At 37.0% G+C, this 21,711-nt stretch overlaps 1 protein-coding gene across 4 annotated transcripts in view; it reads left to right on the top strand.

The window, feature by feature from the left end:
• The window catches only part of TLK1 (tousled like kinase 1), a 151,425-nt gene extending 129,941 nt beyond the window's left edge, over positions 1–21,484 (top strand). For all 4 annotated transcript variants that reach the window (XM_047772855.1, XM_047772854.1, XM_047772856.1 and 1 more), the window contains 9 exons: positions 864–961; positions 4,030–4,111; positions 8,372–8,463; positions 8,548–8,637; positions 8,798–8,967; positions 9,272–9,407; positions 12,817–12,928; positions 14,387–14,494; positions 19,284–21,484. In XM_047772855.1, the coding sequence (XP_047628811.1) occupies positions 864–961; positions 4,030–4,111; positions 8,372–8,463; positions 8,548–8,637; positions 8,798–8,967; positions 9,272–9,407; positions 12,817–12,928; positions 14,387–14,494; positions 19,284–19,460 (1,065 nt within the window). In that variant the 3' untranslated portion in view covers positions 19,461–21,484. The remainder of the gene's footprint in view (positions 1–863; positions 962–4,029; positions 4,112–8,371; positions 8,464–8,547; positions 8,638–8,797; positions 8,968–9,271; positions 9,408–12,816; positions 12,929–14,386; positions 14,495–19,283) is intronic.
• The last annotated feature ends 227 nt before the right edge of the window (positions 21,485–21,711 follow it).

Genomic DNA, 21,711 nt, shown 5'->3' with positions numbered 1-21,711 from the left:
CTATTCTTAAAATTTTTGTTTTAGCGTCTCTTTAAGATCGTAGTGGGGAGTTCCTGTCGTGGCGCAGCTGAAACGAATCTGACTAGGAACCATGAGGTTTCGGGTTCGATCCTTGGCCTCACTCAGTGGGTTAAGGATCTGGCGTTGCCGTGAGCTGTGGTGTAGGTCGCAGATGCGGCTTGGATCTGGCATTGCTGTGGCTCTGGCAAAGGCCGGCAGCTACAGCTCTGAATGGACCCCTAGCGTGGGAACCTCCATGTGCCTTGGGTGCGGCCCTAAAAAGACAAAAAAGACCAAAAAAAAAAAAAAGATTGTAGTGGGATTTATCCAAAGAGAGTGGTCACATTGGGGGGTGTGTGTGTGTGTTTGTATATTCCAAATGTTGTAAGGTCTCAGCATAATCAGTGGATCTGTCTTCTACCTTTCTTTCTCTTTTAACTGTCGTGAAATAACCTTCATTTCATTTGTCTTGTAGTAGTAAATTATTCCCTCTTAAATTAAAATTTGGATGTACCAGAAATAAAACTTTCAGCTCATTTTGTGTAGGTCAGGTTCAGACTGCTTTGCAGTCATTTTCAGTTTAGACATTATAAAAATAGATCTCTTGTACAGAATAAAACTCAGCATCTCATTAGGTATAGATTTTGATGTGGAGGATGGTTTCTTAAAATAGGCTTTTTGCCTTACCTTTTTTCCATCTTTTCAGGCATTGAAAAGAGCACTTTTTTGGTCTTTTTAACTCAGTGGTACTTTATAATACACTATTCTTCCCATCACTGTAAAGAAATTGGTACATGAGTAAAAATATCTTTTTATATCGCAAATAAATTGAGCTTGTTATAGTCCCCTCTCTTCATTTTCAGGAAGAGGCAGAAATCCAGGCAGAACTTGAACGTTTGGAAAGAGTTAGAAATCTTCACATCCGAGAGCTCAAAAGAATAAATAATGAAGATAATTCACAGTAAGTTATTTGTATTTCACAGTTTTACATAAGTTTTTTCTCCCCTTGGAAAGCTTAAGCACTGTATTTCCTTGCTGAGGGTAAGGGGCATTCTCATTGTAGACCTGAAGTCCTTCCCATGGCTCAGAAGGCCTTGCATGATCTGGTCTCTGGCCACCTCACCACCCCATCTCTCTCATCTTTCCCTCACTTATATGTCGTAGAGACACTGGCCCCCCTTCAACATGTCCAGCACGTTCCCATCTCACGGCTTTTGTGCTTGCCATTTCCTCTGCCTGAAATGTTCCTCAAAGTAGCTGAGTGGCTTACTTTTTATTTCACTCCAGGTGGTCATTAGAGAGGCTGTCCCTAGGCCTCCCTGTCTAAAATAGCAGTACTTGCCTTACTGCATCCCTTCTCTCAGTATCCTTACACTGCTTTAGTTTTTCATAGCATTTATCACTATCTGGGATTATATATATCTTTTCAGTTATTTTATGTTTCCTTTCACTGGAAGGTAAGCTACTTGAGAGCAGGGATTTAGTTTTGTTGTTGCTAGCTATATCCCTAGAACCTGGACAAGTGTCTGGCACGTGATAGGCATAGAATAAATATTTGTTGATCAAACACAAAAGTTAATATTATAGTAGTGAAGGAGGAATTATTTCAACTAAAGGGATTTCAGTAAGCCGTGTTTCCAGCATTACGTGAAAACTGGAGACAAAATTGAGAAGTAGTTTTAAGTTATACTCTCTGTCCTTAATTCCTAATTATCAAAATGATAATAAACACTAAGGGAATTCAAAGAAGAGAAAATAGTTTCCACCACGGCGTAGTGGGTTAAGAATCCGACTGCAGCAGCTCAGGTCACTGTAGGGGTACAGGTTCAATCCCTGGCCCAGGGCAGTGAAGTTAAAGGATCCTGTGCTAATGCAGCTGCAGCTCAGATTCATTCCCTGGCCTGGGAACATCCATATGCCACAGGTGCAGCCATTAATAAAAAAGAGAAGAGAAATTAGCTGTGGACTGGTGGGAGCTTTATGAATAAGATGGAAATTAAGCAAGGCACTACTACTTGGACTTAATTTAAGTCAGTGTAGAGGGGAGAAAGAATGTCTGTTTATCTTTAAGACTTAGGGAATTGAAATCCTCATGGCCTAATAATATGAGTATCAGAATTGGAAATGGCCTATTTCTACTGTGAAATATAAATATCTTGCTTAAAAAAGGCCTATTAACAGTCATCTGATGATTGTATGAACACAGTCGTTCTAATGTGAATGAAAATAATAGTTATGGAATATTCTTAATTGTATCAGATGACAATTCTAATAAAGCAGATAAGACAAAACTAATTTACAGTTGGCTATTTTGAAAGTTATATCCAAACTTGTTTGTGGATATGACTTAGTCCACTTGATGAAAATTAAATGAATTGTTACAGCTTTACATTTTGCTTTAAAACTAAGCAGAAATCTCTTTTACTTACAAATTCTCAGGAAAAGCCTAAATTATTAAAGCTCTTCTTATTTTGAATAAAATATATTTGCATCTGGAGTTATAAAACAATCATCGGTTTTTTTTTGTTTGTTTGTTTGCCTTAAATTTCAAGAGTGCAGATTTTGGAACATTTTTCTGCTAAGCCCTGCCATGTATTAGCTATTGACCTTGGACAATAGTACAGTAGTGCCCTAGTCTGTAAAATAGAGATAGTAGCAGGGCCTACTTCAAAGAGTGTAGTGAGTGCTTAATGTATAGCAGGTGCAATAAACTTTAAATAGTTATTTAAAGTAATGTTTGTCTGTGGTGTTTGTTTTATAAATTTTTTTTAAAAGCTTTCCCTGGAGTTCCCATGGTGGCCCAGTAGTAATGAACCTGAGTAGCATCCACTAGGATTCAGGTTTGATCCCTGGCCTTGCTCAGTGGGTTAAGGATCTGGTGTTTTGTGAGCTGTAGTGTAGGTCGCAGATGTGGCTCAGATCTGGTGTTGCTCTGGGTGTGGCTCTGACCAGCAGCTTCAGCTCTGATTGGACCCCTAGCCTGGGAACTTTTTTTTTTTTTTTTTTTTAGGGCTGCTTCTGCGGTATATGGAGGGTACCAGGCTAGGGGTTGAATTGGAGCTGCAGCTCCTGGTCTACACAACAGCCACAGCAACAATGGGATCTGGGCCATGTCTGCAACCTACACACAGCTCATGGCCACACTGGATCCTTTAACCCACTGAGCAAGGCCAGGGATCAAACCTGCATCCTCATGTATACTAGTGGGGTTCGTTAATGCTGAGCCACGATGGAAACTCCCCAGGAATTTCTGTGTGCCATGGATGCAGTCCTAAAAAGAAAAAATTTGTTGGTTTTTTTTTTTGCTTTTTAGGGCTGCATTAGCAGCATATGGAGGTTCCCAGGTTAGGGTCTTATCAGAGCTACAGCTGCCAGCCTACGCCACAGCCACATCAATGCAGGATTCAAGCTGTGTCTGTGACCTACACTGCAGCTCATGGCAACACTGGATCCTTAACCCACTGAGCGAGGCCAGGGATTGAACCTGCAACCTCATGGTTCCTAGTCCAATTCATTTCCGCTGTGCCACAACGGGAACTCCTAAAGTGCTTCTTTTTTGGTTGAGAATTAAAATTTTATTTATAGACGTCAGACTGTAGAATTTAATTTAACCGTGGATGAAAGCCAGTTTATAAATATTTTTAATCATGTGTCAGTACTGTAAAATTTCATTAACCATAACTTCCTAAATAAAAGTTTATTTTTCCAAGGGAAGTAATTCCTGTTGAATAGATACAGGATTTCATAAAACTCTTAGTAATGTAGTAGTTGGCAGGTTGTTATCACAGTGTTATAATTGGACATTGAATCTGAATATTCAGATAGAAATGTTAAGCTCTGTGAACACCAAAGCATCAGGATGGGTGATAGTCATGCAGGTAGAGAAAGAAAAGAAGTATGGAATGGGATTCAAAATTAGCAGAGTAGCTGAAAAAGAAATAGGCATAGAATAAGCGTATAACTTTATTGTGGAAGGAACCTTTTTATGTGTGTTTTCATGTGCCTGAGTGTTTTTTTCCCACCTTTAAGGTTCAAGGATCATCCAACATTAAATGAAAGATATTTATTACTTCATCTGCTTGGTAGAGGTGGCTTTAGTGAAGTGTATAAGGTAATGTACATTTTTTTTTCTGTTTTTCATATTAATATAGCAAGGATATAGGAGTAGGTAGTTAGGAAGTACATGTCTTTTATTGATTTTATGATTTTTTTGACTGGTTTTATGTCCTCTCATTACAAAAAAGAGTCTGTGGTGGCCTATGTTGTCTTATCAGGAGTCTAAGAACTATCCTTGCATCTTCCTTTGCACTCCCTCCAATATTTGGTACCTGGTTACCACTAGCCAGTCTGATGCAAATAATAACAGCCATTAGATTCAAGGTAGGCAGGTGGCCATTCAATTTAGTAAATTTATGGAAAGGTTGTACCTCTTAATTTAAACATGAGTCACAAGTCTTATATGTCCTGAATTTATCCAGATTACTACCTATTTTAAGGCTGGTGTTTCTCAAATGTGTATGTATAGATGTAGAAATTTTTACTCATCATGTATAATATATTTTTTTTACTTTATATTATCTTTCTGCCCAACCTTTAAATGTTGTAGTTCCTCCAGGTCTCTTGTCATTTGTATTCTCCTTTTCAAATGTATTCCCCTCCCATTCACTAAGTTATTGTCTATTTGATTTCAGATATAGGTACATAGATATCTACCTCACACTTTGCTTCTGAGCCCCATACCTTTGGTTTACATAATTTAGTCTGTTCACCTCATGTGGACGCTTCACAAGCACTGCAAACCCATGTCTGAAATAGAAGTTATCTTCTTCTTCTCCAAACCTCTTTTTCTAACACTGCTCCCTACTTTAATATACAGCACTGCCATTTATCTGCCCATTTCCTCAACTGAAAAGCATAAAAGCCATCCGTCCTTTTCACCTTTCCTTTAACTCCCTTCCAGCATCTAACCAGTTCCTGATGCCTGCTGTCATAATGTCACATTAAGCTCTCCTAAAGCTAGCAATGACTCTTCTCCTCTCTCTTAGTCGATGACCTCATTGTCTCTTGTTTGCATTGCTGCCTGACTCTTAGCTGATCACCTTTCTGGGCATTGAGTTTCTCCAGTTCATTTGTGCATGCTGCAGTTAGAGTGGCCTTGTTACAAAATGCAGTCTGATCATCTCACTCCCTTGCTTATAAGCCCCAGTAACTTCCCATTTGCTCTTAGTGAGGATGAAGTCATAATGAAGGTCATAGTCTCACCTTAAACTCCAATTCCTATAGAGGGCTTCCCTGTTAGCTGGCTTTTATAAGCTTCTTGTAACACTTTGTGCTTCATTATGTATTGGTATATAGTCAGTGGTTAAGACCTTGGGTTCTCGGAGTTCCTGTTGTGTCTCAGCAGGTCCCCTGGCCTGGGAACTTTCATATGCCAATGGTGAGGCCTTTAAAAAAAGAAAAAGAGAAAAAAGACCTTGGGTACCAACATCAAATGCTAGCTAGCACTTACATGTGGAATCTAAAAAAAGGACACAGTGAACTTCTTTGCAGAACCGATACTGACTCACAGACTGAAAAACTTTATGGTTTCCAAATGAGACAGGTTGGGGGGATGCACTGAGGGTTTGGGATGGAAATGCTATAAAATTTTGTTGTGATGATTGTTGTACAACTATAAATGTAATAAAATTCATTGAGAAATAAATGAATAGATAGCAAAAAAGAAAAAAACCTTGGGATCTGAAGCCAGGCAGGCTAGGTTTGGATCCTGGCTAATTCTACTATTTATTAACTATGTGAATGTGGGCTTATTGCTTACTGTCCTTTACCTACCTCACTGTCTTCATCTGGGAATAACAACAGTATCCACATCATAAGATCACTGTAATGATAAACAAACTATCACAGGTAAATCACATAGAACATCGGTGTTGAGTAAATGTTAAGTTCACCAGATTATTATTAGAAGGAGACAACCTGTATCTCATTCTGACTCTGGAGGAAATTAAGTTATTTGGATTCAGAGAACTTCACTTCTGATCTTGGCTCAACCATAAACTATGTTTGGTTTGGTTTTGGTTTTGGTTTTGGTTTTACTTGGACAAGCATTAAGCATCACCCAATCAAGAGTGACCTGTGAGCTCTCTTCTAGTTCCTTTTTTTCTTGACTCTAATTATAGTTCATCATCAAGCACTTAAGTTGTCTTACCCAGGCCACAAGGTAGAAAAGAAGATCACAATAGTTTATCACCGAAAGTACAGCTAGCTAGCACTAGCTCAGCCTAAAAGGTGCCTAGCTTCTGAGCTTACTAATAGCTTTCGTGATAGCCTTCTGCCACCACCTGGTAGTATGTCCACTGTTTTGAAGAAAAAGCTTCTATAGAAATAAGAAAATGCAGGTTGTGGGGGAGGCTACTGACTTAAGCCCTCAGAACTGACTTAAATTTACTAATGACAGCTCCCTCCAACCCCTTCAGAGCCCTTTCATGGTTGGCAGGTCCAGAGGGAAACCAGCAGTTTTAAATCAATCCAAGTTGGAAAGTGTTGAATCAGTTGTTCAGTGATTACCATCTTAGCTTTATGGGAGGATATACTTTATTCTCCTAATCTTAGGAGAAAAGTGTGTCATACAATTATTATAATCAATATGCACTGATGATAACTTTATTAGTATTAAGGATTTATTTACTTATTTTTGCTTTTTAGGGCAGCTCCGCGGCATATGGCGGTTCCCAGGCTAGGGGTCAAATCAGAGCTGTAGCCGTCGGCCTACACCAAAGCCATAGCAACGTGGGATCCGAGCCGCATCTGCAACCTACAACCACAGCTCACGGCAACGCTGGATCCTTAACCCACTGAGTGAGGCCAGGGATCAAACCCGCAACCTCATGGTTCCTAGTCGGAGTCGTTAACCACTGAGCCAGGAAGGGAACTCCAGTACTAAGAATTTATGAATGCCTTTGAGTTTCATAAAAGGTTTTTTGCTTTCTCTCACATGAGCTTCTTTTTTTAATTTTTTCTTTCTTAAAACTCAGCTTTCAATAATGTAATTAGCTCATGTTTATTGGTTATTTACTATGAATCATATATTATTCTAAACACTTTACATGTTTCATCCCATTTCATTCTCTCAACAATGCAAACTTCATGAGACTGATGCTGAGAGAGGTTATTAGCACAAAGTCATGCAGCTAATAGACTCCAGAGTGAATATTCTTAATTACTGCATCTTATGTTATTTCTGATCTCCTGCTTTTATAATTTTGTGACAAGCAGTTTACCCTATTGTTTATTTCAAGGTTAAATTGATATGGGGAGTGGGGTCTAGGAACCTTCTTCCTAGTAAATATATAAGCTTTCAAGTGTTTTCTTAAAGGAACACCTTTGTATTTGTCATAGTGGAACCTAAATTATTACATCTCTCTCTGATGATATTCAGAGTTTGTTTTTTTTAAGACATTTATAAGTCACCTCTAAAGACTTCTTTTATTTAAGAAATAGGCTGGTAATTTAAACAAACCAGTGTAAAACCTTTTTTTGAGACAAGATTAAGGAATTACTACTGATGTAGTTAGGTATGATAATTATATATGGTTAATAGTTATGGTTATGTTTGAACAATTTTGTAATAAAAGTTTAGAATTTTTGAAAACAGTTGCAGAATTGTTAGGAACTTGTTAATTTTCAAACAAGTTGGGGTGGGGAGTGGAGTTGCTGGAAAAGATAGAGGAAAAGTTTTTTCTTTGTCCAACCCACCAAAAAAGCATTACACTTGGCTGCTTACTGCTGCTGTCAATATAGAGGAGCAGGTCCATATTTAAAACAAAGAGGGAGTTCCTATTGTGACTCAGCAGTAATGAACCCAACTAGGATCTGTGAGGATTTGGGTTCAATCCCTGGCCTTGCTCAGTGGGTTAAGGATCCAGCATTGCTGTGAGCTGCAGTGTAGGTCACAGACACAGCTCGGATCCCATGTTGCTGTGGTTCTGGTCAGGCTGGCAGCTGTAACTCCAATTCAACGCTAGCGTGGGAACCTTTATCTGCCAATTTAATCCTAAAGAAAAAAACAAATAGCTTTCGGAGTTACAACTTGGTGCAGTGGACCTGGTGCAGTGGATTAAGAATCTGGTATTGCCGTAGCTTTGGCGTAGCTGCGCCTCAAATTTGATCCCTGGCCCAGGAACTTTCATAGGTTGTGGGTACAGCCAAAAAATAAAAATAAGAAAAAAAGCTGTTTTGTTTTATCTTGATTTAGTATACTGGCATTTATAAAACTTGAATGTGGAAATTCATATTAAAATTTTCTCTGATTTAGCACCATGGAGTATCAGTTAGATATGTGATCTTCACCCTTCTATTCCTTGAATCCTAGGCTTTTGACCTTTATGAACAACGATATGCTGCTGTGAAGATCCATCAGCTTAATAAAAGCTGGAGGGATGAGAAGAAGGAAAACTACCACAAGTAAATACTAATTTCTTTATGATTTTTATCAGTTTTGAAAATATATTTAATGGTCATTGAGAATTCATATACTCTTTCTTGTAGACATGCCTGTAGAGAATATAGAATACACAAGGAACTGGATCACCCCAGAATAGTTAAACTCTATGATTATTTCTCCTTGGATACAGATACGTAAGTAAATATAAAAGGATTTCGTTTTTAAGAAAAGATATGTTGGCTTTTGCTTTCCCTGTTTTGTAGTGATAATATAAATACTGTTCATTTGTCCATTGTGATTCTGAATTATTGAATAATATTTTATGTGTAATTTTTTCCCCTTCTCCAATTGTAGGTTTTGTACAGTGTTGGAATACTGTGAAGGCAATGACTTGGATTTCTATCTGAAGCAACATAAATTAATGTCAGAGAAAGAAGCTAGGTCTATTGTAATGCAAATTGTAAATGCACTAAGATATCTTAATGAAATCAAACCCCCTATTATACATTATGATCTTAAACCAGGTAATTAATAAAATGTGTCTAATTCTTTAAGCTTTTAAATAATGTAATTTTTAAAAGTCATATTGAATTATCTGAAAACTTGCTTTTTGGTTTTGCTTTTAAAAGTCAGTGGGAAAACCAGCAGACTTTGAAGTGTTTGTATTGTATCACTACATTTTAAAATTATATTTTAAATATATATTTTATGTTAAATTTTACATATATATTTAAAATGTATTATTTATCTCCCAAAAGTCTGCTTTAGTAGTAAAGATAATGCTTTTCATTTCTGTATCATCGAAAGAACTTTATACTTTATTCTTAGGAAACATCCTTCTGGTAGATGGAACAGCATGTGGGGAAATCAAAATCACTGATTTTGGTCTGTCCAAGATTATGGATGATGATAGCTATGGTGTAGATGGAATGGATCTAACCTCCCAAGGGGCAGGCACTTACTGGTAATGTATTATTTAAAACACTGAAATTATCTAGATTCATGTCCAGTTTTCTTTTTAACGAGGATTTATTTTCATGTACCTTTGAGATCACTGTGGTGTGATGGGGGTACTGATATACGTCTTTTGAGTTGAGGGAGAGACTACTGTCCTTAATCCTTTTCTCATCTGGTCTTAACTGTAAATGTCAGCAAACTGAAGGAAGAAAAATTTGACATCAGCAAGTGACTGCCAGCCAGAAACTTCTAACATGAAGAATTCGTGAATCTGGCTCTAATGTTAGAGTGATGTTTGTCATGAATTAAGATACTTAATATAACATCTTAGCTATTTAAAGCAATAACTAATAAGCATTAAGCCCTCTCTGAAAAGGTTTTGTGGTTACAGTTTTTGTTTGCGGTGGATGTTTTGTTGAACATGGAAAAAAGAGAAGTTTGGTACAATCTTGGTCTTCAGACTTAATGCTTAAAAATCATGTAATGACTATACTATAGATATATCAGTGAATCTATTATTCTGTCTAGATTTATGGAGTCCAAATGAATGTCATTCCCTTCAGAGTTACCTTGATGTTGAAAAAAATTACTTCAGTGTGAATTTTCAAACTTGCTATCAAATTTGCCAGAGTGGACAGCATAGACTATAACATTTCAAAACAAATTTAGTTTTCAGAATCAATTAGTTTTAGCAAAAGGAGTGAAATCCTTAATCAGAAAGAAGATAATTGTACTCAGCTTCATTGCACAGGGTAGTGACTACAGACATAAATGTGACGTTAAGGTTTCTATAATAGTCTTCACACAGTTATCCTGAGCAGTACAACCAGTTCTATAAAATGCAATAGGTCTGTATGGGCTTTACTTTTCCAATCAGGGATTGGTCATGTCTGTGTATTTTTTTAAAGCCATTCTGGAGTTTCAAGTTCTGCTTGTGGCATTTTTTAGGAATATAAGAAAATGTTATGGATAATTAAATATAAAAAATAAATCATTCAAACTAGCATCTCCATAAAAGTCAGTACCCTCAATCAGTAGTCTTTAGACTTTTTTCTTTTAGCAACGAAGCTCCTTTTTTCACAACAAAATCTTAGAACCCTAATAAATAAAACCAACAAACGTAAGGCTTCTTGGTAGAACCCTGTATTCTTTGGAAGCTTGAAACCATGTTCTAAGTAATAATAGATCATCCTTATTCTGTAGACTCCCGCATGCTGTTACCCTTGCACTCTGGCTTCCCTCTGACAAGTGAGCATATCAGCCAGGGAAGCTTATGTTGAAGGGGCTATATAGGAAGAAGATAGAGTTGTGGCATTTCCATGTTAGGAAGCTGGAATTATATTTCTTGTAGAAATAGTGTTCCTAAGAATGATTAGTTTTCAGAGTTCCCATTGTGGCGCAGTGGTTAACAAATCCAACTAGGAACCATGAGGTTGGGGGATCGATCCCTGGCCTTGCTCAGTGGGTTAACGATCCGGCGTTGCTCTGAGGTGCGGTGTAGGTTGCAGATGCAGCTCGGATCCCTCGTTGCTGTGGCTGTGGCGTAGGCTAGTGGCTACAGCTCTGATTAGACCCCTAGCCTGGGAATCGCCACATGCCGCGGGAATGGCCCCAGAAAAGGCAAAAAGACAAAAAAAGACAAGAGGGGAAAAAAAAAAAAGAATGATTTGTTTTCTAGTCATATTAGTTTTTTGGCTATGTATTTGGTAAACTGGATGTCCTATACAAACTTTTAGAATATACATGTATAATGCTTTTACAAATTGCCTTTCATCCCTGGAAGCTTAAATTGTTTGTCAGTATCACTTAGAGGAAAGTGAGTTTTTCCCTCCCTCTTGGGTCTCAGATGCAATCATCCACTAAATCCTTGTGGTCCTTTTCCTTGGATAGCTTTAGTATCTATTCCTATACTTTCTTTCCCTCTTACACCCTTTACTTTGAGGATGGCATAGCATAGTGCTTAAAGAGCCCTTCTTGTCTGGGTTACACATGCATAAACCTACATAAAATATACACTTTGATTCATAAAATAAATCTGGCTTTTTACTTGGCGGGTAGGGAAGGATTTACATCACAAGTTATTGGTGATCTGTCAAAGTTGAAACTTAAAAATTATTTTAGCATACAAAACTTAAAAAGAGTAGATTTTCTTTAGCTGTATTATCCCTTTTCAGGATTTTTTTAGTTTAAAAATTTTGAGGTATGAGAGATGCTTGCATCCTGATGGAGATTTTTACTTAATAACCTAAGGTGACAATTTATTTTTACCTTTCCTTTATCTAAAATATGAACTTACAAATAAAAAATGGTATTTGGGGGAGTTCCCACTGTGGTGCCATGGGTTAAGTCTCCAGCGTTGTTTCTGTAGCAGTATGGGTTCAGTCCCTGGCCCAGCACAGTGGATTAAGGATCTGGCATTGCTGCAGCTGGGGCTCAGATTTGATCCCTGGCTTGGGAACTTCTATATGCCACGAAAGTGGCTGAAAAGAAAGAAAAAAATAGTATTTCTAATGGTGCTACAGTTAGAAACTGCACAATGAATGTATGCCATAATAGAGGTACTAGAATATCTGCCCAGAGGGAGGCAGACAAGGCTTAAATTGAGTGGGTCTTGAAGAAGAAACGGTGGATATCCAGTGAACTAGAGTGGTTAAGGAAGGCATAAAGAGATGGTCGTATTCAAAAGCATGGGGGGAAAGTGCAGTGTTAGGAACAAGTGAATTGGCTTTGCCTAGCCAGTTGAGAGGTGGAGTCAGAAGATTTTGGAAATTAAGTTGCTGCTAGATTAGGACAGATCTTATGTTAACAAGCAAGAGATAATGAGGTCTTTCCTTGGCAGTTAGTGCTGCTGATGTTCTTTAAACAAAAGAACTGGCTGATCAGATACGTGTTTTAGGAAGAGAACTATTTACTGCCTACAATTTGAACATTGGTGAAGGGAGACGGGCAAGGACTTCTTCTATTAGTAGATACTTACTCAAATTAGAACATTGTAATTTCTAATGATAATTTGTCATTTCTGTAGATAATATACATATATAGTGGAGCCTTCAATAATGCAGGGGTTAAGGGTACCACCCCTCTGCACAGTCAAAATCTGGAGATAGCTTAGAGTTGTCCTTTGTATGCATGGTTCCTCCACATCTGCAGTTCAACCAACTACAGATTGTGTATTGCATACTATTTACTCTTGAGAGAATCCACATGTAAGAGGAAGGGTCAACTGTATATTACACACCTTATCATAAAGTTGTATGCTTTGGAGCTAGAGTCAAATAATGCAGAAATATAAATGCTTTAAAAACTAGGATTTTCATCAGTGAAGATCACCTAAGGATAAAATGAGTGTGCTAAGATGGTTTTAACTTATAAATTGGTAATAGAGTCCTTTCCTTTTTTTCTCCCCCCAAAACTAGGTATTTACCTCCTGAGTGTTTTGTAGTTGGAAAAGAACCACCAAAGATTTCCAACAAGGTTGATGTGTGGTCAGTAGGAGTCATCTTCTTTCAGTGTCTCTATGGTAGAAAGGTAAGTTAAAGTACACCAGGTTCAACGATATAGAGATAAGTTCAGCTTTCCCCTCTTAAAATTTCATTAACTTGAAGTCAATTTAGATCCTTCCAAGGGGTGCCAGCCTTTTTCTCTATTTCTTCTGGTTACCCAAGAATTCCAAGAATAGAGACCTGGATGAGCAACCCCACCCCCCTAAAAAAAAGAAAAAAAACCCCAAACAACCATATATTTGGTGTTAGGAGCAGCCCGGTAAGCAGAAATCCAAGAAAGCACTTGAATTGTGTTCCATGGGACTATAAAATGGGGGAGGCTTATACAAAGGCAAGAAAGTAAGGTTATGTAAATCGTCAAGAATTAGGATTGGAGTTGGCAAGAAGTAAGGGTGCTTGTTAGCAAGGATTGGTTAGGGTTTGAAATGATCACATAGTTGCAAAGGGGGAGAACTTTGAAACTAACATTGCAGCTGGAGACTGCTAGCATATATGGTTTTGCAAACAGAAAAATCTTTGATGTCCTTTGGTTTAATACAATTCAGAAAGTTTGTGTTTTCTGTGATGCAAGAATGAATCTGAAACAACATCCACAATGGTCAGTCACCCAGTTACTCTGTTTTGATTTTTCAAATAATCTTAAATATATCATCACTTCCTAAAATTTCCAGGGATCAAAATTATTTTAATGTCACAATGGCCTCTTTGGCTTCCTTTTTACCTTTTTTTTCTTTAATTTATGGGAAAGACGTAACCTGTTAACGGTGGTAATTTTTCCTATTGTTAGGAATAATAGTGGTAATTTTTTTTCTATTATTAGGAATAACGGAGTCAAAACACTCTTCATTGTCCTTTACCCAACTCTGCCCCTCACCCTCTACCCGTCTCTACCCCTCACACACAGTTTGGCCTGAGCAAATTCTCCCTCTGTGCTTCCTCAGGGAAATTCCATCAAACTTGGTCTTAGTATTTCTCAAATCTCTATATTGAAATCAGAACTATAAGCTACTATGAATATCTAATCCTTATCCCATTTGGTCCCTTTATCAGTGAGAAAAGAGAAATCACTTTGTGTGAAACAGCTCAAAGCTGTTTTCATTTAAGTTAGCATGTCATGCTCAAGGTATTTCACTTTTTGGACTTTTCACAGAAATTTTCACTACTTCATCTCTTCTCTAATCAAACTTAAGTTTTTTTATTTTTAAACATTCAGAGTAACATTTTAAATTTCTTTTCGTTATCTTTTTTTTCTATTGCTTTTTCACAATGTTTTGGGTATATTGAGAATTGATTAGATGGGCTTTCTCAGCCTGCTGTCAGTCATAACCTATACTCTGTGAGAATGCATCCCAACTTCCAAATAGCTGAAGACAAGAATTTTTAGAACACAAATCATTTGTATCTTAAGGATTCACTGATAATATCTGTTTAAATATTTTGCGACATAAAATTTCTCAACATTTTGTTCATTTTTTTTTTAAAGCCATTTGGTCACAATCAATCTCAACAAGACATTCTCCAAGAAAATACAATATTAAAAGCCACGGATGTCCAGTTCCCTGTGAAACCGGTTGTAAGCAGTGAAGCAAAGGTAATAAATTTATATAAATAAGTTTCATGAAATAAATTTGATTTCATAAATTGTGCTTAAAACCAAGTATACTTATCAGTAAGTAAAGTAAAAGGGATTACATCCACAGGAAAATCTGCCCAGGAGGGGCTGGTGTTTTGCTCTGGAGAAGAGTTGCCTGGGCCTTTGGTTGTGATAGGTTTCTTTTTTTTTTTTTTGTCTTTTTAGGGCTGCACCCACTGCATATGGATGAAAGTTCCCAGGCTAGGGGTGGAATCGGAGCTGTAGCTGCCGGCCACAGCAACGTGGGATATGAGCCACGTCTGCGACCTAGATCACAGCTCATGGCAATGCCAGATCCTTAATCCACTGAGCGAGGCCAGGGATCGAATCTGCATCCTCATGTATGCCAGTCAGATTTGTTTCCTCTGAGCCACAACGAGAACTCCACGGTTGTGATAGTTTTTAAGGACCCAAATATATGGTCTGTGAGTCTTTTAAAAAACAGGCAAAGGAGACTATAATTATATTTACATAAAATTTACATAAAGTTCAAAACAAGCAAAACTCAACCATGGTGCTTTAGAAGTCAGGATAGCCATTACCCCGGTAAACTGGGGAGGCAGAGCCAGTGCCTGAAGAGGGCACAAAGAGTCTTATGAGGTTCTGACAAAGTCCTTTTTCTTGATGTAGTTGGCTTCATGGATATATGCACTTTGTGCTGTACATTGTATGCTCAATAGGAAGAAAATATTATGGTAAAAAATGGCATCATACCCTTTGGCCTAACTAAATTGACAGTAAAGTAGAATGACGGTGAGAGGAGTGTTTTACAGAAGAAAAATTCCAGAATATTGTAGGGAGAAATGCAGCATACAACATTCAGCACAGCCCAGTGATACTACAAGTTTGGTTCTACAGATTTTGCAGTAAAGCAAGTCACATGAATAGGTTTCCTGGTGCATATAAAAATTATATTTACACTATAATGTCCAATAGCATTATGTCTAAAAAAACAATGTACATACCTTAATTTAAAAATACTTGGGCCTTCAGCCAATAGTAAACTTTTTGCTCACAGAAGGTCTTGCCTTGCTGTTGATCACTGCTGACTCAGGGTGGTGGTAGTTGCTGAGGCAATTTTTTTTATAATGATTTTTATTTTTTTCCATTATAGCTGGTGTGCAGTGTTGTGTCAGTTTTCTACTGTACAGCAAGCATGGTGAACCCAGCTACACATACATGTATAGATTCTTTTTTCTCATTATTATGCTCCATGATAAGTGACCAGACATAAGTCCCAGTGCTACAAAGCAGGATTGAGGCAATTTCTTAAAATTTAGACGGTGAAGTCTGCCACATCTATAGACTCTTCCTTTCATGAACAAGGTTGTTGTAGCATGCAATGCTATTTAATAGCAAATTACCTGCAATAGAACTTCCTTCAAAGTTGGAGTCATCTCAGACTGTGCATAAAGTAAGTTTGTCATTTCAGCAATTAAGTTTGCAGTTTTACATGGGTGTGCAGTTCATGGCATCCTCAAAACAATTACAATAGTAAAGATCACTGATGACGATGACAAAGTGAGCAAAAAAATGCACTATCTGTGTAGTAAGACAAAGCACAATAAAACAAGGTGTGCTATATTGGAATTCCTAGCCAGAACAGTTAGGCAAGAAAAAGAAATAAAAGGCATCCAAATCAGAGAGGAAGAAGTGAAACTGTCACTATTTGCAGATGAGGATTTTTATATATAAAATGATGTTTAAGATGCCACAAAAAAGTTAGAACTGATCAACAAATTCAGTAAAGTTATGGGATATAAAGTCAATGCCACAAATATCTGTGTATTTCTATATACTTAATAACAAACTATCAGAGGGAGAAATTATGAAAACAGTGCCATTTTCAGTTGCATCAGAAAGAATAAAATACCTAGGAATAAATTTAACCAAAGAGATGAAAGACATGTACGTGAAAAACTATGAGACACTGAGCAAAGAAATTGAAGAATAAATGGAAAACTATTCCAAGTTCATGGATTGGAAGAATTAATGTTGTTAAAATGTCCATACTGTTTAAAGCAATCTACAGACTCAGTGCAATCCCTATCAAAATTCAGTGGCAGCACGGGCATTTTGTACAGAAACGCCAAAGGCCCAGATAGCCAAAGCCCTCTTGAAAAAGAACAAAGGTGAAGACCTCACTTTTCATGATCTCAAACTATTTATTTCAAAGCTATAGTAATCAAGACAGTATGATATTGGTGTAAAAACACATGTAGGTTAATGGAACAGAATAGAGAGTCCTGAAATAAACCTACATATACATGGTCAATTTATTTATGACTGTAAGACCTAAAACCATAGAACTCCTACAAGAAAATTGACATAGGGGAGTTCCTGTCTTTTCTCAGCAGAAACGAATCTGACTGGGATCCATGAGGATGCAGGTTCGATCCCTAGCCTCACTTACTGGGTTAAGGATCCAGCATTGCCATGAGCTGTGGTGTAGGTCACAAACGGGGCTCAGATCTGGTGTGGCTGTGGCATAGGTGGGTGGCTGCAGCTCCAGTTTAACCCCTAGCTATGCTGCAGGTGCGACCCTAAAAAGACCAGAAAAAATATATATATAACGTAGGTCTTGATGAGGATTTTTTAGGTTCAATACCAAAAGTGAAGGCCACAAAAGTAAAAATAAGTAGGACTACATCAGATGAAAATGATTCTACATAGCAAAGGAAACCATTAACAAAATGAAAAGGCAACCTATCAAATGGGAAAAATAGTTGGAAATCATATCTGATAAGTGTTTACTATCCAAAATATATTAAAAAAATCAATCCGATTAAAACAGGCAGAGAACCTGAATAGGCTTTTTTCTAAGGAGAATGTACATATGGTCCAAGTGGTGCATGAAAAGGTGCTCAACATCAGGGAAAAAGCAAATCAAAACCACAATGAGATATCACGTCATACCTATAGAATCACTATTATCAAAAAGACAAGAAATAGCAGGCGTTGGTGATGTGGAAACAAGGACACCCTTGTGCACTCTTGGTGGGATTATAAATTGGTGCAACCATTAGTGTGGCTTTTCCTTCAAAAAATTAAAAATAGAACTACCATATGACCTAGCAATTCTACTTTTGAATATTTGAAGAAAACAAAAATATTACTGCATCCCCATGTTCATTGCAGCATTATAAATAATGCTTGAGACATGGAAGCAACCTAAGTGTCCATTGATGGGGTAAATGGATGATGTGGTGTGTGTATGCATATGTGTACATATATACATAAAATGGAATACTGCTCAGCCATTTAAAAAAAAAAAGGAGGAGTTCCCGTCGTGGCACAGTGGTTAACGAATCTGACTAGGAACCATGAGGTTGTGGGTTCGGCCCCTGCCCTTGTTCAGTGGGTTAACGATCCGGCGTTGCTGTGAGCTGTGGTGTAGGTTGCAGACGCAGCTCTGATCCAGCGTTGCTGTGGCTCTGGTGTAGGCCGGTGGCTGCAGCTCCGATTCAACCCCTAGCCTGGGCACCTCCATATGCCGCGGGAGCAGCCCAAGAAATAGCAAAAAAAGACAAAAAATAAAAATTAAAAAAAGGGAATCTTGCCATTATATGTGGAATCTTAAAAGCCAACAGGAAAAAACCCAAGCTCGCAGGTACAGAGAAGAGATTTGGTGGTTGCCAGAGAGGTGGGTAGGTGAAGGGTGTGCAAAATAGATGAAGGGGCACCAAAGGAACAAAAATTCCAGTTATAAAAGATGAGGATGTACTATTCAGCATGTAGCTAATATATATAACTATAGCTAATAATTTTGTATTGCATATTTGAAAGCTGCCAAGAATAGGTCTTAAAAATTCTCATCACAATAAAAAAAGTTTTATCACTACATAAAGTGACAGCTGTTAACTGAACAATTATGAGCATTATTTCACAATACAAATATTGAGTCCTTATGTTGTATACCTGAAACTAATATCTGTCAATTATATATATATATATTTTTTAAATTACCATATGGGCCAGCATTTCTACTTCTAGGTAGATATCAAAAAAGTAGAAGCAAAGACTCAGATATTTATATACCAACATTCATAGCAGCATTATTCACAATGGCTAAAAGAAACAACCCAAATGTCAACCAAGAGATAAATGGATAAACTAAATGTGGTATATACATGCAATAGAACATTTTTCAGCCTTAAAAAAATGAAATTCTGATGCATGCTACAGCATGGATGACTCTTAAACATTATACTAAATGAAAGACACAAAAAGAACAGATAAATATTGTATGATTCCACGCATATAAGGTACCTAGGATAGCCATGTCGTAAAAGAACATAGTGGTTACCAAGGACTGGGGAGCATTGTCTAGTGGGTACAGAATTTCAGATGATGAAAATGTTCTACAGATGGGCAGTGGTTTAAATGTTGCACCACAGTGGGAACATACTTAATGTTATTGAATTGTATATGCAAAAGGCTCAAAAATTAGCATTTTCACATTGTGTACACTTTAATCACAATATAAATTTTTTCAAAAAATATACAGCTTTCTAGCAGTAAGTTCAAATAGTAGCAATTACATTTAGACTATACAAAATGAACTACTAGGGGCTCTGAGTTGAGAGTTGAATTCGGAGCAGTAATTTTATTGCTACAAAATTTTTTTTTAATTTGAATCCCCAGTGAAATGAAATTTATTGTCTTAAAAGTGTCCATTATCTAGTTTTTGGTTGATTGATATTTAGAAAAAGAAAAGATTTTTTAATTGCTGACCTTTTTTTTGAAGGCCTTTATAAGACGCTGTTTGGCATACCGAAAAGAAGATAGATTTGATGTGCACCAACTGGCAAATGACCCCTACCTTCTCCCGCACATGAGAAGATCCAATTCTTCAGGAAACTTACACATGGCTGGGCTGACGGCATCCCCTACACCCCCTTCTTCAAGCATAATTACTTACTGACTCTTCAAAAATCGGCATGATGTCTTTGAATTGCTTCCAGATGCACACTTGACTTTGAGAGCATTTGAGTGTTTTTGTTTTCTTTTTTACAGAGGATATGGTTGAGAACTGTTTGTGAACTGAAGTTCTTCATAGCATCGTTTGTAGAGTGGATCATGGACAGTGAATAAATGTAAACTTCTGACTGTAGCCTTGAGCAGTGACAGGTGACTGCCTGTTGCACAGAAACAGGAATACCATGTTAAGATAGGAAAAAAATGGTTGTTTGTTTGGGGAACACTGTAAATAACGTTTATAATGCTTAAATTCATTTGGTTGTTACTAGAGAGTTCTAATATGAAGGGTAGTTTTTCATTATTTAAAAACACATAGAAAAAATGTGAGACATATTTCTAACACAAGAACTATATACAGTGCCTGGATACATTCTTCAGCATTCAGCAGTTCATCTGCTGAAACCAAAGTAAGAACTGAATGACAGTGACAGTTGTGTTTTATAGTAATAGAATGTGAGAGTTAGAATCTTTGGACAAAGTTAGACTTTGTCATTTGCCTCTTCTGGCTTTTACCAAGTTGTACCTCGAAATCACATGTCCGTTTTTTTTCACTGGGTTATGTTAAAGGGAGAGCTGTTATTCCTGGATATTTTACCCCTTTGACAAAGTGAGCTGCTTGTTTTGAGATCAGTTGAATTCGCTAAATTATAATATCTCTCCGGTGTTTTCAACACGTTAGAATTGTTAACAGATATTTTTGTTACCAGGCCTTGTTCGTTAAAACAAGTGACAGTGTGTAACCAAATGCAGACCAGTTCTATGCAGGATAATGATAAATTCCCTTCTAGCTCTATTGTATATTGTTGTACAGATGTCGTATTTCAATTACCAAGTTTCAGCAGCTTATTCTTGTACAAATGTTTAAAAATATGGCTTTTCTAATTGGATATTGTATTTTTTTTAAGTCTTCTTGAAGGCGCTTTATTGCTGCTAAATGATGTTGCTTCTTTGCTAAAAAATCGAATGACCTCCTTAAAAGGTGCAAGTTGACTGTACATCATAGATATTAAAAGCAGGCATTCATTAACAATCAAGGCATGTAAAAATGATCTATGTTGGACATAAAGAGTTCTCCAAATCAGTTTCTTGGTTTCTAGGGCTGTGGAGCACATACATACTAGATTTATACATTGTTCATGGTAATTCTACATTTCTAGAAGGTTCTTAACAGCAAGTTGGGATGGTGGTCCCATAAACAAATTTCTTGTGGTTTGTATTGATTTGTTAAAATGTGAACATTTTCTAACTGCCTTGTATGGTAGAACCATTATTTTTCAGGATGCTATATTTCACTCCTTTAAGAAATATTTCTTTACCATCACATTCATAATGCTGATACTTACATGTTAAGTTGTCCATATTGCTCAAAAAGGAGGCTATACTTACCACAGACTCTCCTTAATATTGTACAGTTAAACTGTGGCTCTTATTTCTGATGTTGCAAGCCATTTTGTTCTTTCATTGTACATAAACACATTGTCTCTTTAAGATGCTGCTGAAATTGTAGAGAATGTAGCCAAAACAGTAATAAACAATGACAGTTAAAATTTAAAGACTATGAAATTACATTTGAAGGGAGCTCTCAAGATTTAGGGCATTGACTGATTTGGCTCCTTAAGAATCAGTTGAATAAATTCTTTTAACTATACTTCAAGATAAGTATGAAGTGTTTCAAGCTGTTAAGGTGTACCTAATAACCATTATCAAGGCTAATCCTGGGTAGGTAACACTTAGCCCTATCAGGAATGGTTTAGGGCAATACCTGTTCCTCTGTGGATTATGATAAAAATCCTATTAAAAAAATACTGACATGGTAATGGAATGTTAGCATCAATTGAGTGCTTTAGGTGTTAGCCACAAGTTTTTCAGTCTTGTTTGAGTTTTATCTTTCTGAATCATAAAGTACTGTGTTCATTTAATAACTTATTTGAAGTCCTGAATTAAAAGAAAATATCCAGTTTTGTTTAATTTTTGGTGAGATATTTAAGTGGATGTGTACATATAACGTGAGATTGAAGAAGTGTATAAACCTCGATCACTGGTCTTTAACGATAACTATTTTCAAGTGAATGAAAGTGACCACTACTGTCAAAATGCAGGAGGAAAAGAAGCCATAAAATTGAAGTGCTTCCCTGGTCTGGGTTTAGGTAATTATCTATTTAGAATCCAAAATGTATAGGCCATAAGTTCCTCCT

Source organism: Phacochoerus africanus, chromosome 3 (genome assembly GCF_016906955.1).
Source record: "Phacochoerus africanus isolate WHEZ1 chromosome 3, ROS_Pafr_v1, whole genome shotgun sequence".
Classification (NCBI taxonomy): Eukaryota; Metazoa; Chordata; class Mammalia; order Artiodactyla; family Suidae; genus Phacochoerus; species Phacochoerus africanus.
This window is presented reverse-complemented; position numbering and strand designations above follow the sequence as displayed.